Raw genomic sequence first — 16,504 nt, forward strand, 5'->3', positions numbered from 1 at the left:
TCTAATCTTGGGACTGGAGAGACTGTCCCCCCTCCCAAAAATCCGATTTAAAATGTGTTTTTTGGGAAAAATGTGATGAATTGTGTCTGATTGCCAGAAAGGAAAGTGAGATGAAATTGATGTCCCGCCCAGAATAAGCCTCAAATCTGCCCGCCTTCCAATGTTGAAGACAACTCTGCTCCCTGATCCTCCACAGGATTGTTTTTCAACTTCACAATTATTTTGAGCATCGCTTAAAAAAAAAAAAAAAAAAAAAAAAGTCTTCCTTGTCCCCCCCCCCCCCCAATGTTGAAAACAGATTTGCGCCGCTGCTCAAAGGTGCTCACTTTTGTTCCTCGAAACTTTTACAAATCGTTTAGAAAACTATATTAAACGTCAAATTTTCGTTAACTGCTATCAGCAACGTTATCTGGCAAGTCTACGGTATATGAAAACTATATCTTTACACTCATATTAAAAGAACACTATGGAAATTACATGTTTATATACAAAAATGAACATAAGCATTTATGATGTAGACGTTTAATTGCCGTACACCTTATCCCTACCAATCACACTTCTATTGTACCTGGATTTGTGGGGCCACTCCCCAACGAATCAACATCTTTCCTCACTGGAACATCAAAGGCCCGGACTACATTGACGATTATTTTCACTTCTTGTCCTCCCAAATTTTGTACAGTCACTTTTTTTCTTTCCTTCCGTGTTGGTCGAAGAGGACGCTTTGGTTGAAGCCATTTCATGAAAGTAAGTCCAAGGGTTCTACAAAACCAAAGAAAATCTTTATTGTTAAAGTAAATATGTCATTTATATATGTAACGAAATACAAGGGATACTTTTAACACTCATCTCCTGAGAACAGATATTTCAAAACAATGATCTGTCAAAGACTAATCGGTCTTCTTCTGGCAGCAGCAAGTTACTAATTTTACATTTTGTACCCTTCTTATACAGAGTTAGCATAAATGATTCATTAGTTTTGAAAAGGCTTTTTTTCTTTCAAAAGTATAATACGTACAATCATGTCCAAAATATTGTCGCATGTCCATAAATATGTTGTTGTAGAAATATAATTTGATAAGGAATCCGCCCGATATTTTTTATAATGTTAGTATGTGTATAATCGGCAAAGACATGCATGTGGCAAATTTCATGTCAAAAAAGCAGTAAATAAGAACAATAAAACGATTTCTTTTTGTCCATTTAGCAGCATTTTGTTTTACTCATTCTAATTTTCGTATTTATAATTATTTTCCTATGAAATTTACCACAAATATACATTTCCTGATTATAAACATAGTATCAGTACTAAAAGTACCCTGCAAAATCAATATCAAATTATATTCTTACAAGAACACAGTTATAGATATGCGACAATCATTTTGGACATGACGGTACATATATGAAAGATATATAAAAAGAACCACAAACTGACCAAGTTTGTACTGTTATGGCAGCACGAGTCCATTATCTTTCCGATCGGGTGTGGCAGTGTCATACGGGGTTAGTACCTGTCGAAAATGGAGGGAAATCAAGAGAAAAAAAGTTTTTATGTGCTTGAATATGTCAGAAGTTCATCTGTTATAGCTGTGCAACGCGCTTTTAGAAGAGAGTATGGAAAAGAACCGCAAGGTAAACAAAGTATTTTGCGGTGGTATCGGCTATTAAAGGACACTGGGTGCTTGTGTAAAGGGAAAAGCATCTGGCCTGCCAAATCTCCTGATTTAACGCCCTGCGACTTCTTCCTGTGGGGGTACGTTAAGAACCTTGTTTTCGTACCCCCACTACCACAATCCTTAGTCGAACTCAAAGAACGCATCAGTGCTGCAGTTCAGGCAATTGACAGGACTATGCTACAAAATGTATGGAATGAGCTCGAATATCATCTGGACGTGTGTCGTGTCACCGAAGGAGCACATATTGAACATTTGTAGAGCGTGTATAAACTTGGTGAGTTTCTGGATCTTTCATGTAGGTATGTGTAATACTTTTGAAAATATAGCCTTTTGGAAATGAATGAATCATTTATGCTAGCCCTGTATTTTTTAATTCACTGTAAATCCTTAGACTTGGTGTCGTCTGTCAAACTTGCAATAATATATATATATATATATATATATATATATATTGTAAGGTTCCGCATGTCTTCACACCATGCTGTAACCATGTGTGTACTACACGTGTTGGCAGTAAACAAATACAACGTAGATGACAGAGCCGAAGAGGAGTCGCCCACAATCGCCAGCAGTCGGCAAGACTGAGATCATCGAAGGTAGCAGACACTTTAGGATAAAAGTCAGCAGTACGCCTCAAGAAGCATCCATCTCTACAGGTTGATCAAGCCACCAAAGCCCTAAGGCGCCTGGCCATTGGGAACACCTTACCCTCTCACGACGCTTGGTCAATTGAGAGATACCCTTCCTAAAAGCCCTACGACGCTTAATCATTGGGTTCCCTTTCTCTCTCCCGACGCCCGATCACCGAGAGACACCTAATCACACTCATCCCCTCTCACGACGCCTGATCAAAGACAGTAACCTCATCTACAAAAGCCCTACAACGCTTGGTCATTGGATTCCTTCCACTTTTTTACTTAAAATATTAGAGGAAACTACTTATTGTAATATATTTCTGTATTCAAGAGGATCTTTTATAATAAAAGGTGATGGGAAAGTCCAATCTCCCGAGTACGATAATTGCTCTACCTTACATAAACTAAGAGAATTTTACAATATTATATATATATATAAACTGAAATCTATAGAATGAACTTACACATTTGGTGTATCCAACTAACTAGTCTATAAACGCAACAGTACCTAACTGTCTTGGGTATTACATAAAATACAAAGTGAACTACCTTCTTTCAGCATCAATGGACAATCTCGAGTATAAGAAAGAAATTGAACGAAAATGGAAGTAATAATTGCAAAACGTTTTATTAACCTATTAGTAAAATGAAATGAAATCTTTTAAGATTAACGTCCCACTAATCTGCCCTTTAAGTTAAGGGAGACGTATGATTAAGCCAACTGAACAATGATGGAATAACTGGTAGAATGACAATGTGGGAGGAAGTAGGAGTACCTCGAGAAAACCCACGAGCACGATGTTGTCCACCAGAAACTTACTTGGCCGGGGGTCGAATCAGGGACTCCACGCACAAGAAGCAAGCGCTCTACCATTCAGACCCCGTGCTCCCGGTCAACCTATTAGTATATAATCTGGCATACCAAACATTGATTCACAACTTAAAAATACTTGAGAAAATGAATTACTGCAATGCGGAGCAAAGGAAACAACAGAGTTGCCCTACTTCTAATCTAAGTTGTATCTATGTAGCAAAACATAAGTCTGCTTCTGTTTTTGCTCCTGACATGGTTATCATACAGATAAAGAATGGCAAAACACTTCAAGGACAGCCGCACGTCGTTGGAAGGTAAAATCACGTTACAATACGTCCTCAACAAATCGAAATGACTCCCTCATTCTCGAAGTGCGGACTTTGGTCATCAGAACCTGATTTCTCACCAATCAAGAACTTGTGAACCAGGTGAAGAGAGGTGGGTTTCGTGTATTCCATTCTGAAAAGAATCGGACCTACGGAATATGTAGCCGTCCCGAAGATGATTTATGTCTTAGAAGCAGTGTTACGTCGCTGATAAAGAGTATGCGTATCATCATTAAAAGAAGCGACACGACAATATACGCGATCTGCTGCTTACGTTTTTCTCACATATGCACTACATAAATAAAACAAGCAATCTGCTCTAGCAAAATAAAAATTATGGAAAGGAACGTGATGTGTATAGGGTATTCCAATATGATCGTCCCAACTTCGATCGAGTGTAAGTCAGAAATGGGGATAGGTAGAAAGGTGCGGTTTGCTGCATAATATTCACACACCCCTACAGTTTTAGTAGCCATTTAACACCTCGAGTTCAATATGTGCGCCATCTGTAGCATGCAAGACATCTAAGCGATATTCGAGTTTCGCCCACGTTCAGTTTTAGGTTTACAAAGTAATTCGTAATTCTACATTTCCTCGAAAACTACGCATGATAATATATATTCAGCCGTATCAGACTGTTCAGTTCAATGAGCTATATGAAATGGCACATGTCTCATTTTTGGACTTCTTTTTTCGTTAAATATTAATAATGTTGTTGAATTACCAACTACATTTCTCTGATTTGCAGACTTTTTACTTCCTTCCCACCTGATTTTCGACTAGAGAATGCTGCTAACACTGTGTCAGAAAAATATTTCCAACAATAGCGCAAACAGTGGAAGAAATGTGTGAAGCCCCAATGAGAAAATTACGAAATGATTTACTAAATTAGCCGCAACAGCTGGTCTTTTACGAAATATGGAGACAAAGACGTTAACTCTGGTGGGACGAATCGATAGTTACTTACCCAAAATCAGGAACTTGGTCTTCCACTACTAAATCTTGCAGCTGACGGTTTTGCTGAGCCAGTCGACACTGCTGCAATACCTTTTGTCTTACTTGTTGTAAGAAATGTTCACCCCAAGCTCTGTGGGATTCTAACGGATCTGTTGGCAGAGATTCAATGCGATCTGAAGCAATACGCTTCTCATATACCTGTAATTGTAAAAAGCTGGTTACTATCTATCGGTCTTTGCTGGCAAATCACTTAAGAATCATTTATGATATATTCCTTAGCCCTGAAAAATAAACGAAATGATTGATTACTAAAGTAAACTACCTATCACTTGCAATAGCCTAAAAAAGATAATTATTTATTTATTTATTGCCTTTTATCTACAGCAGCGAGATCAGGGCCATAAGGGCCAGGTCAGGCTTACATCTAACTACTAACAAAAAATTGAAAACTATTTGGTACACTCAAAACACATGATACAGGGTGGTCCGGAAGTGGGGATACCCCCTCCCCCCGTTTAGTTTGAACAGTATAGTGTTCGTTATGGTAGAATGTCTGTACACAGTTACCTTGAAGTCTTAAGAGTCGTAAACATCGGTATGATCACCATCCATATCGTAACCAGCGCACTTCGCGATTCACGTGCGCAATTATCTGAATCAGACGTTTCCTGGCAGCTGGATTGGAAGAGGTTGTGCAGCTTCAAACCAGCTCCCTTCGCCTGGCCTCCAAGAAGTCCCGATCTGACGACACCAGACAATGCTCTCTGGGGTTTCATAAAGCAACAAGTAAGAAACACTCGATATCACACAACGCAGAATTACGAGCAGCTGTGGAACACGCCTTCACCCTCGTGACTCCGGATTATCTCCGCAAAACATCTGCGAGAACTTGGTACAGAATTCAGCTGTATTACGACATGGATGGTGATAATGCCGATGTTTATGACTCTTAAGACTTCAAGTTTCAAGTTTGACTTTAACGTCCCGTTCAGCAGCGAGGCCATATGAGACGTGGGCCTACTAATTAACGTGGAATCCGAACCACATGAGCTCCCGCCGGGAATCGGACCCGGCCCTACCACGCCAAAGGCGCGTACGCTAACCGCTTAGCCACGTAGGAGCTCGTTTTAAGACTTCAAGGTAACTGTGTACAGGCATTCTACCATAACTAACACTATACTGTTGAAACTAAAGGGGGAGGGGGGTACGCCCACTTCCGGACCACTCTGTACATTGATTCACATTACACACACATATTCACATTGTACACGCATTACCATGGTGTTATGAACTTTTCGTGTACGAACATCAGGGCTTTAGTGCCAAATTTATCTGCAAACAGAGCGGTTGATGGGAGATTGAGAAGCACATCACAAATTTAAGCATAAAAGAAAACTGAAATCAAATTATGAATGTTAATTTTTACAATGTATAGTAAAACAATACCTAACAGAATTAGCCATAGTACATTTTTTTCTTATATTTTATTTACTTCCTGTTTACCAATGAACAAAACATTTAAAACACAACTTTAAACACTTCTGTTGTAAGTTAAAAATACAGTATGTTTTTCGTTTTTTTTACTTCATCTTCATTGAAATAAAAAGTTCTTTTTCCTGATTCTGTACCGGAGTTTCGCTCCTCTGTCAAAAATTGTGCCGGTGCGTTGCTCCGTTTCGTTCTGGCTCCACTATACCCATGACTACCATTTATCATTTCTTGCAGTTCCACCAGGTATTTAGCTGATGCAAGCTTTAGTCATTAATGATATGGTTTTCTAATATAAAGTGTGCTATATATACAGGGTGTTTGAAAAAGAACTCCCTAGTTTTAAGTATAAATTCAATTGCGAAATGAATGAAAACTTACATCAATGAGTACATATCATGAAAGAGAATTCCTTCAAGTTTTGTTTAATGTTGGTAGACTTCAACGTGGGATCCATTTGTGGCCCTGCACACGTCGAGACGATTTTCCACTTCTCGCCACGTATTCACTAACAGTTCAGGTGTAACTGTCCCAACCGCCGCGACAATTCTTTCCCGTAAATGATTGATGTCTCTGATCTTTTCACTGTACACATTTTTTTTATGTGGCCCCAAGAGAAAAAGTCCAGTCTGCGGTTTCTGTTGCGGAGTACACATTGTTGCTGAGTTGCTCTGCACTGCACGCCTGCCTGGACTGAACTGAAGAAACAGAGGGAAAAAACAGCACTGGTGCCGTCTCACGATCAACCAGACCTGCCAACTTCGAGAATTGATGAATCAAACCCCATACACTAGAATAGTGTATGTCACACTTTGTACAAAATCTAGGACATATTTAAACTAGGGAATTCTTTTTCAAACACACTGTATATATATATATATATATAATCTACAATAGAACTTTTCTAGAATAACCCATTTTTCTTACTATTAACGAATTTTCTCTAGGCAATAAAAGGTAACTAACAAATAATTAAGAGCTTAATCTCTACATGGGCAGAGTTACTGCTTGAAAACTCATTTGATATTACAACAGTAACATACTATCTTAATTGATAGGAAGTGCTTATACTCCCCATTACTCTAAAAGAAGAAAATTGTTATTGCTGTCATATTTTCGTAACCTATTAGGGGCAATATTAGGGATGGGCAAAACCGGTTCGTAAAAAAACAAAAAAAAAGCTACATTCGGTTTTCTTCAAAACTGATTCGGTTTTTCACAGAAACCGGATTTTGATAGAAAACAAATCGGCTTTAGTAAAAAACTGTACTTTATTTTGATCGAAAAACAACCGGTTTTAAAACTGAAATAAGTTTTTGATAGAAAACCCAACCAGTTTACAAAAATGTTTTTGAAATTTTCCAAAAACTAGTTTCGGCTTTTCCAAAGACTGAAAACCGGAAAACCTGTTCCTATGCCGAACTGTAACGTTTATGTATGTCTGTTGGCTACGTAAAGATTAATCCTGATTTATGATTATTGATATGAGGCGTTCCGGGTCGTACGGGAGAATTCAACAAAATTACGTGTAATGTGAACGCTAGGATATTATATTTGACGTGTTCGAATAACAATACCACATTTCTCTGTTTTAGCTAATTCTTGTACCTATATGTATATAACAGTCATTCGTCTTTCCCTTAGAAAATATAGTTTTAAAAAATGTACTAGGCGTTATTCATAAAAATAAATAAACAAAATAAATAGTATTGGAGTAATGTAGTTGCAAAATATTTCTGTTTTCTTCAAATTAACCCTTTCGTGGGCAATGGGAAGAAGAGTTCCCGCCAAGGAAACCTAAGTATGCTCTTATTTGCTCCAATGGGAAGCGATATTCCCATTACCTATGAGTCGTTTTCACTATGGAAATGTGAATTGCACTAGAGAAATTCTCTCTTTTGACTGCTTAGTTGTTTTGAGTGTGTGTTAGGTATAGTAGCCTCACTCTGAAGACAGCCACTTGCTCACAAAGGGAAGCCGCCTCCGTGTGCGGTTTCTTTTCATACTGTCCTGTTTGATTTTCCTTCCCCATGAAAACTTATTGACGGGCAATAAACTGAACCCAAACTATTGCCAAATCTTTTCTAATTATATTTTTTCTTTGACAACTCCTCCCCCCCACATGGATGGAACAAAAAGAGAGGGAGAGATGAAAGGGGCGAGGGAAAGGAAGGCACTACTTATGGCAACGTTTAGCTTTTTCTTCTTCCAAAGGGACCACCAACTTCTTGACGGCTTCTTTGTGGTAAGTTCAAAGTCTTCCGACTGGCTATCGTCTGAGCGCGCTTTCTATAACATGGAGGAGGTATCGTTCCATCACTTGTAGAAAAAAAATAGGCCCACGAAAGGGTTAAGAAGAATAACATCTTGACTGAGAGAGTATCTTCGTACTTTCCAACCATGTTAACTTCCTGAATTGATTATTTCATTAGGTCTTAAATTTATGTTATTTAACGTGAAATAAAGCAAGGATATGAATGGCGAAAGAAGCCTTTAGGAGGAAGAAAATACTATTTTGGGGGACCTTGAATAAAGAGCTGAGAAAAAGTCATAAAATGATTTGCGTGGAGTATTGTACCGTATGCGGCAGAAGCATGGACATTACGGAAAAGTGATGAAATGTGGGTGTGGAGAAGGATGGAGAGAATTAGCTGGATCGATCGGAAAACCAATGAGACCGTCTTGGAAATGGTGAGAGAGAAAATAACAATTTTATATATTATTAAGAAGAAGAAAAGAAACTGGTTGGGATATTGGCTAAGAAGGAACTGTATCACAAGGGATGTGCTAGAGGGCATGGTGGCACGAAAAAGAAGGAGGGCGCGAAAGAGACTACAATTAATGGATAATATCAATACAGAAAATTCGTACGTGAAGACGAAGAAGTTTGCGGAAGACCGCGGAGCATGGAAGCTTCTCAGTTGCTGCAACTGATCTACTGATGCAGAATAATAATAATAATAATAATAATAATAATAATAATAATAATAATAATAATAATAATAATAATAATAATACATATTTCAAGGTATTTATGGCGCTAAGCCTATGTCACGCAAAAAGAATGACGTCCCTCGGCGAACACACTATCCGGGGAAGTGGGAACGAAAGGAAGCGGCTTAGGACCTGTGTTACGTACTATCCTGGCACTTGCCTAGCATGAATAAGAAAAAAAGCAGGGAAAACCTCTCTCTGGATGACAGCCCTGAAATACACCTTTCCGATCCAGTATCCCCACCAGGAATCGAATCTTGAAGTCTGAAATTTCAAGCACCTACGACCATCATATAAAATTTAGAACAAGCAGGTGAAGTCAAAAAAAAAAAAAAAAAAATTAAGTTCTGGATTATTAGGGGGGATTTTAACTTCGAGTTCGATTGCGTTTAATGAAAACAAAAGGAAGAAAAAGCGTGGTTTCTTCATCAGAACAGCAAAACCAACATTTAACACCTCTTGCATAATCTCACTACCAGTTCACCAAACCTAAAGACAATCATCTTTACTTATTTTTTTCTTTAATATACCCCTAAAAATCCCTGTTACAGGTAGCTGCTTAAGTCATAAAAGTAAAGAGCGTATCTTTCCTGCGGAACATTTTTCCACAGATACATGTTTCGTTTGCTTTTTTGTACGTAATGTTGAACTGAGAGAAAACAACATTTTTAAGCTTTGTGATTGATTGATTGATAAATAAATAAATAGTTAGTTAGAAAGAAAGAAAGAAAAAGAAACTCTTTTTCTTTCTTTTATTCTTTCTTTCGTGCGTTCTTTCTTTCTTTCTACACCGAAACATTTGAGACACTTTTTTCTACTGAATGGGCACGGCAGAGTAACTATTACTCACCTCCTTTGCCCCTATCATGACCAAAAACTGGCACCCAGATTGAATCTGTTGGCAACACCAAATTTTGGAGAAAACATCTGTTTCACTACCATTTAGTGGCCGAAAAAGGCTAATAGGTCAATTTTCAAGACCAAAGAATGAGGACGTTAAGATTTTGCAAAAACATTACGCACAATACAAATACGTAAATTTATGGAAATAAAACCTTAATGTTGAACGGATTCATAGTTTGTATCATACCTTAAAAACATCCTTAGGTATTTCCCTTTCTTTGAGAGGAACCAGGCGAAGTCCCCGAAATTCTGGCTCTCCTCTATCTCGTAACTGCAGTAGCCGAAAGCGAGGATTTTTCACTATATCATCATCTTTGCAAAAATCGAACTCTTCTTGCAATGGGTCAAGGCGAAAATAATTCTTCTCAGCAGTACTACCTACATCTGCATTCTGAAAGTAAAAACCAACAAAAAATTTTCAAATCAGAGAATTATTATATAGTTAGAATAGAACATAATATTAAGTAATTTAGACAAAAGAAACACTGACCAAAGCTTAAAACCCACTTTATTTTAAATTATAATTTGTAACGGTTTCGGATATCTAACATATCCTTCTTCAGACACTATCGACAATAAATGAAAATACAGACATATATATAGTTATTGTTATGACAAAGTTTAAATTCTTTACCAGTCATATATACAGTATATAGTCATTGTTATACGTTTTTTTCTTTTTTCTTCTATTTGCTAAGGCCTTCAGCCAATCCCGTAAGTCTTCTTGTTCACTTTCCAACTAATCACGTTCTGCCATTTTTGGTTCTTATAAGGGCCCTTTTTTATTTTCTTCTTGTCTATGCTATCCAAACTTCCTTGCCATAATTCATTAATAAGTAAGCCTCCTGTCCAGTTCATCAGTTTATCTCTTCCTACCTTCTTTATCCATTCTGCTTCTTTCCACTTCCTTATCATCATTCTTTTCTCCATCTCCAATACTTCCGTCTTATAAGTAAAATAAAAAAAGGGCTCTTATAAAAAAAGGTAGTGGAGTGCTTTTCCCATGCCCTTCTAGATTTTCCGATCTGACAGTTTTTGCTTTTTTTCTTTTGGAGGCATGTAAAAGATGGTGTATGTACCTCCACTACCAACAACTTTGAGTTTCAGGATCGCTTTACATGTACATTTAGGACCATTAGTAGGGATAAGCTACAGAGCATGTGGGGCAAGCTAGACTACCGCATAGACGTGTGTCGTGTGAGGAAAGAAAGCCACATCAAACATTTGTAACAGTATGTCTAGACCTTGGGCAGTTCTTTTTTGTATTGTTATGTATCATTCGTTATTGTGTATGTTATACATTTATTTTTACAACCCTTTCAAACCCAATGAATCATTTATGGCCATCCTGTATTTTCTACTGGTATTGACTAAAAATGAATTTTATACCCTTGTATATTACAGAGCTCACTGAATACGATGACAGTTTCTTCTTTGTACATATTTGAACTTCTTAAAATTACTTGGGATCATTTGGATAGTATTAAAAGAGATGGTGATACTTACAACTACCTTTACGCGTGGAAAAGATAATTTACCTACTGTGTATCATTCAATATCTGCATACGAAAAATCACATATCTATATGGGTGTAAAACTGCATAATAAGCTACTTGTGTACATAAAAAAGTACACATGAAAAGAGTTCCTTTGTCAACTCGGTACACACACTACTAATAAATAAATCATTTTATACATAGATAAATATCTTAGCAGCTCATTGTGAAACTTGGAAAAATAATTAAATGCCTATTGTATATATATCAGAGGTTAATACAAATATACACATATATACAATAATTAAAACGGTAATTAAGTCCTTATATATTGTAATAACTTGTGTAGGTAGAGATAATAATAGTCCGGGATTCCAGCCCTTCAATACAAAATAGCATTTGTGTCTACAAAGTTAATATATCTTCCTTATAACCAGAGGTGAAGGAAGTAATGTTTTATACGGGAACCCCTTCGCTCATGGTAGCCACCGAAGTGTCTTGTGGCGGCTTCAGGTTATGGTCCTTAAATAACCTCGGCTCATGATAGTCTCGCGAGGTATGGTTTGTGTTGAGGAATCCTCCTTTGCTTCAAGGCAGCCTCCAGGGATTTCAGGAAACGTAGAGCCCCCTCGTCCAGTACGACTTCCAGAGTTTATTAAGGGTTAGCGATCAGTGGTCAATTGATGTCGCCTCCTTCTTTGGCTCCACTTTTATAGACTCTTTCAAGTGGCTCGTCCTCTTTCGGTTCCCATCGTGTTGATCTTCGTGTCTTCTTGGTCTGTGTATCGTCTGCTTGTATATGAACAATAGCACGTGTCGTCTGTAAACATGTGCTCATGCTGTAACGTGGGGATCCTTACAATATATATATTATAGTTATATAGATTGTAGAATTTGTTTACCCTGTATATATTTTCAGAAGTTGTTAAAAGCAAGAGCATTGTATCTGTTCTAAGTATTGTATCTATTTTCTGTACTGAAGAGTTCTAAACCGTTTTGTACCAACGTACATGTAATATGGTCTACAGAATGATTTATTAATCTCATAAAATCTAATCAAGTCATATATGGCTAACTACGTTCTTTACCATTTTAAATGTGTAATATATTATTATTCGGAAGAGGAAAAACTTTCAATTTTCGATGTTAAATATCTTGGCAAAAAGTTATTTTCTTTCGCATTTTGTTCTCTAAAACAAGTTTAAACAGTATAAACAACATAAACACAGCTCAGTGCACTTCTTTTTTTTCTTTCTCTTTAAAAGTAGTTTCATCTAGTTCCAGGAGAATGTGCACAAATACTGAAGTGCATCGAGGTTGGACGTTTTTGCTGAACTTCGTGAGGAAACTAAGACAAAATGAACTAAAGTTCTCAACATATGGTTCGATAAAGCTATAGTGGCTCAGTGATAGAGCGATTACTCTGGTGCGAGGGTTTCCCTAGTTCAATTCTCGGCCAAGTAAGTTTATGGCGGGTCCGTGGTTTTTATCGGGGACTCCCGTTTCCTCCCACATTCTCATTCTACCATCATTCACTTGCCCTATTCATCCGTCTCCCTTAGCCTAAAGGGGATAATCGTGGGACGTTAAGCTGAGAGATTTCATTTCATTTTCAACATATGGTTCAATCACAAAACAGAAAATTAGATGAGAAAAAGCGAAAAGGCTATTACCCACCGCAAAATAATATGTAGCAGAATTTTCTTCTACATGCAACAAGTAGCGCTTTCGGAAGATACAACTTCCTTCTTCAGCCTGTGATAGACTTCAAAAAGGATGAAAAAACATGAAGGAAGGTTAAAAAATGGTTAAAAGGTGAGGATATGTAAAAAAACAAATCTGTCAAACCTTAAAACACACGGGAATAGAAACTCACTGACATTGTACACTGCTGTTCACTGTTTTCTGTTCTTGCTTTCCAATTGGTGAAAGTATGTAGTGAAAAGATTACTCCAAATAATATTTATTTTTCCTCTATCCAGGATAAGTGAGGGCCTTTCTTTGTGAATATAATATGATTCTTTAATTTTTCGTTCCGTTGCTGTTTTTGCTTTTTTCAATTAAACATGATTCCACGATATGATGGTTATAATCTCTAAGATGTGTTGCTAGACCGGATAACTGTTGCGGATTCCGAGATTTCGAGGTACGAACGTGCTGTTATTCTAGTACAAATGTTCCTTTTTGACCTATATACACTTTACCACACTGATATTTCACCCGATAGACACCACTGCTTTGTAAAGAGTCAGTAAAAAATGCTTTAAAATTGGTTATGTATTTATCTATAGATTTTGGAGGAACTTCTGAAATTTTGATGTTGTGTCTTTGCAGAATCTTCTCGATTTTTGCTGAAAAATGTGGAACCAAAGGGATACCAATCTATCAGTGAGTTACGGCATCTGTTGTTGGTTGATGGTGGGTGCCGACGATCTCCTGTGGTACCTGTTTGTACCATTTTAACAATAAAGATTTTTGAAAATCATTTTCCTGTCCAATTTGTAATAAATACTGTACTTCCTTGTTCAGATCCTCAGAGAGATCTGAAAGTAAAAGAGCTCTCCTTAAAAGTTTTTTTCCAAACATTTAATTCCTGAAGCCATAAATGTGATTATTTGAAGTTGATAAATACATAACCAATTTTAAAGCATTTTTCACTGATCCTTTACAAAGCAGTGGCGTCTATCGGATGAAATGTCAGTGTGGTAAAGTGTATATAGATCAAACAAAAAAGGAGCATTTGTACTAGAATAACTGAGCACGTTCATACCTCGAAATCTCAGATTCCGCAACGGTATACGGTCTAGCAACACATCTTAAGAGATTATAACCACCATATTGTGGAATCATGTTTAATTGAAAAAGCAAAAACAGCAACGGAACGAAAAATTAAAGAATCATATTATATTCACAAAGAACGGCCTTCACTTAACCTGGGTAGAGGAGAAAGAAATATTATTTGGAGTAATCTTTTCACTACATACTTTCACCATTTGGAAAGCAAGAACAGAAAACAGTGAACAGCAGTGTACAATCTCAGTGAGTTTCTATTCCCGTGTGTTTTAATGTTTGACATAAGTTATTATTATTATTATTATTATTATTATTATTATTATTATTATTATTATTATTATTATTATTATTATTATTGTTGTTATTATTATTATTATTATTATTATTATTATTATTATTATTATTATTATTATTATTATTATCATTATTATTATTATTATTATTATTATTATTATTATCATTATTATTATTATTATTATTATCATTATTATTATTATTATTATTATTATTATTATTATTATTATTATTATTATTATTATTATTATTATTATATACATATCCTCACCTTTAAACCATTTTTTAACCTTCCTTCATGTTTTTTCATCCTTTTTGAAGTCTACCACAGGCTGAAGAAGGAAGTTGCATCTTCTGAAAGCGCTACCTGCTGCATATAGAAGAAATTCTGCTACATTTTTTTCTTTCCTTTCCGCTGTTTCTCATTGAATATAATTACCGCTCGCGATATTGTGATAGAAAATTAGATGTTTTACATACCCTAATTAACTGGAACAAAGATGCATTGGTCGGGTCATTTGGATCTAATTGTGACTTCTCAGCCCACTCTCTTAACTTTTCTACGTCTAAGGTGCCTTCTGAATTTAGTAGTCCCAGTAGGTCCATTCGGCCTCTCTCCCTACAAGAATTACATGGTTAAGTAATTACACGATCAAACAACGCAGAAGACTAACTGTATGTAAAAATACAAGCGAAACAGAACACACATTATAAATAACCTAAGTAAACTAACTATTTAATATGTCCTAAAGTTAGGTTTGCTTACAATTTTAGGTACTTATACTGCAATATTCGATAAACTATAAGGATGGACTAACTGCAATGGTCAACAGAAAAAAGCAAAAAATAATAAATAAATAAAAATAAACGCTTCAATCAAATTGAGGTTTACTTTCTAAATGAATGTCCTATAATGCAAATTCGCTTAATAACACTAACGTCAGCAGATTTCTTTGTTAAATAATGACCAGCATTAACAAAGTTTTGAAGCCTAAAATAAAACGATAATCAAGCCTGTTGTGTTGTATGATTGCGAAACATGGTCGCTTAAGTTGAGGGAAGAATGCAGAATGAAAATATTTGAGAATAAAAATCCTCAGACGAATATTCGGACCCAAAAGAAGTGGGAATGGGAAAATGGCGGAAACTTCATAACGAGGAACTGCATAATTGATATCGTTTTAGCAAATATTGTTAGGGTCATCAAGTCTAGGAGGCTCATGTGGGCAGCTCATGTAGCCGGAATGGAAGAAAATAGGAAAGCTTTTCAAAGTTTTAGCTGGAAGTCCAATTGGAAAATGACCATTAGGAAGACCTTGGTGCAGATGGGAGGACAATATTAACACGGATCTCGCAGAAATAGGAATACAAAGTAGAAACTGGATCCAGTTAGCTAAGGACGGAAGTCAATGAAAAGCTTTTTTGTGAACGCGGTATTGAACTTCCGTCTTCTATAGGCCACAGAGTTAGTTATTAAGGGAGTAGTTCTCTCACCCTCAATGATCTTAAGTCTTTAGCCGCATTTATTCGTGTTACTCATCCCCCCCCCCCAAAAAAAAAAAAAAAACCTTTCTAAACTTCTTTCAAACTTTTGTTAATAAGGCAACAACATCGAATTACCTCCATCCAAAAAAAAAAAAAAAAAATCCCTTTTTCGAATACTTTATTTTTTTTTTAATTTTTATTTAACGTTTTTTTCTTTCTTTTAATTTTTATTTAATACTTTTAATTTTCCTGTGGAAAGACTAGTCTCTTTCTCCTTATTACGAAAAGAATAAGGCTCGAATCATTTGATATGAAGTCAGCACAATGCCTTAATTGTCTGCAACCAAACAGACTAAGAGTTTGAGCTATATAAGCACAAGGTGCTTGATAATTATTTCCAAACCATTAATTTACTTATTTTTACAATAAAGCAATAAGCAACTGCGAAAATTGTGTGAAAATATTGTAATCTGGTTATGTCAATATAATCACAGGTATTCTGCCATATTGGCAGGTCACTTGCTGCAACTGAGAAGCTTCTATCCTCCACGGTCTTTCACTAACATCTTTGTCTTTACGTACGACTTTTCTGTTTTGATATTATCCATTAATTGTAACCTCTTTCGCGCCCTCCCTCGTTTTC

The 16,504-nt window shown here is 36.4% G+C and overlaps 1 protein-coding gene across 1 annotated transcript in view; it reads right to left on the reverse strand.

Moving 5' to 3' along the window:
• The window catches only part of LOC145675624 (coiled-coil and C2 domain-containing protein 2A-like), a 302,517-nt gene that overhangs the window by 45,388 nt on the left and 240,625 nt on the right, over positions 1–16,504 (reverse strand). Inside the window, exons 15-18 of the mRNA XM_081746169.1 lie at positions 14,857–14,995; positions 9,981–10,184; positions 4,419–4,606; positions 569–762 (exon numbers count right to left, since the gene is read on the reverse strand). Of these exons, the coding sequence (XP_081602295.1) occupies positions 569–762; positions 4,419–4,606; positions 9,981–10,184; positions 14,857–14,995 (725 nt within the window). The remainder of the gene's footprint in view (positions 1–568; positions 763–4,418; positions 4,607–9,980; positions 10,185–14,856; positions 14,996–16,504) is intronic.

Source organism: Thermobia domestica, chromosome 18, assembly GCF_964235325.1.
Source record: "Thermobia domestica chromosome 18, izTheDome1.hap1.1, whole genome shotgun sequence".
Taxonomy (NCBI): Eukaryota; Metazoa; Arthropoda; class Insecta; order Zygentoma; family Lepismatidae; genus Thermobia; species Thermobia domestica.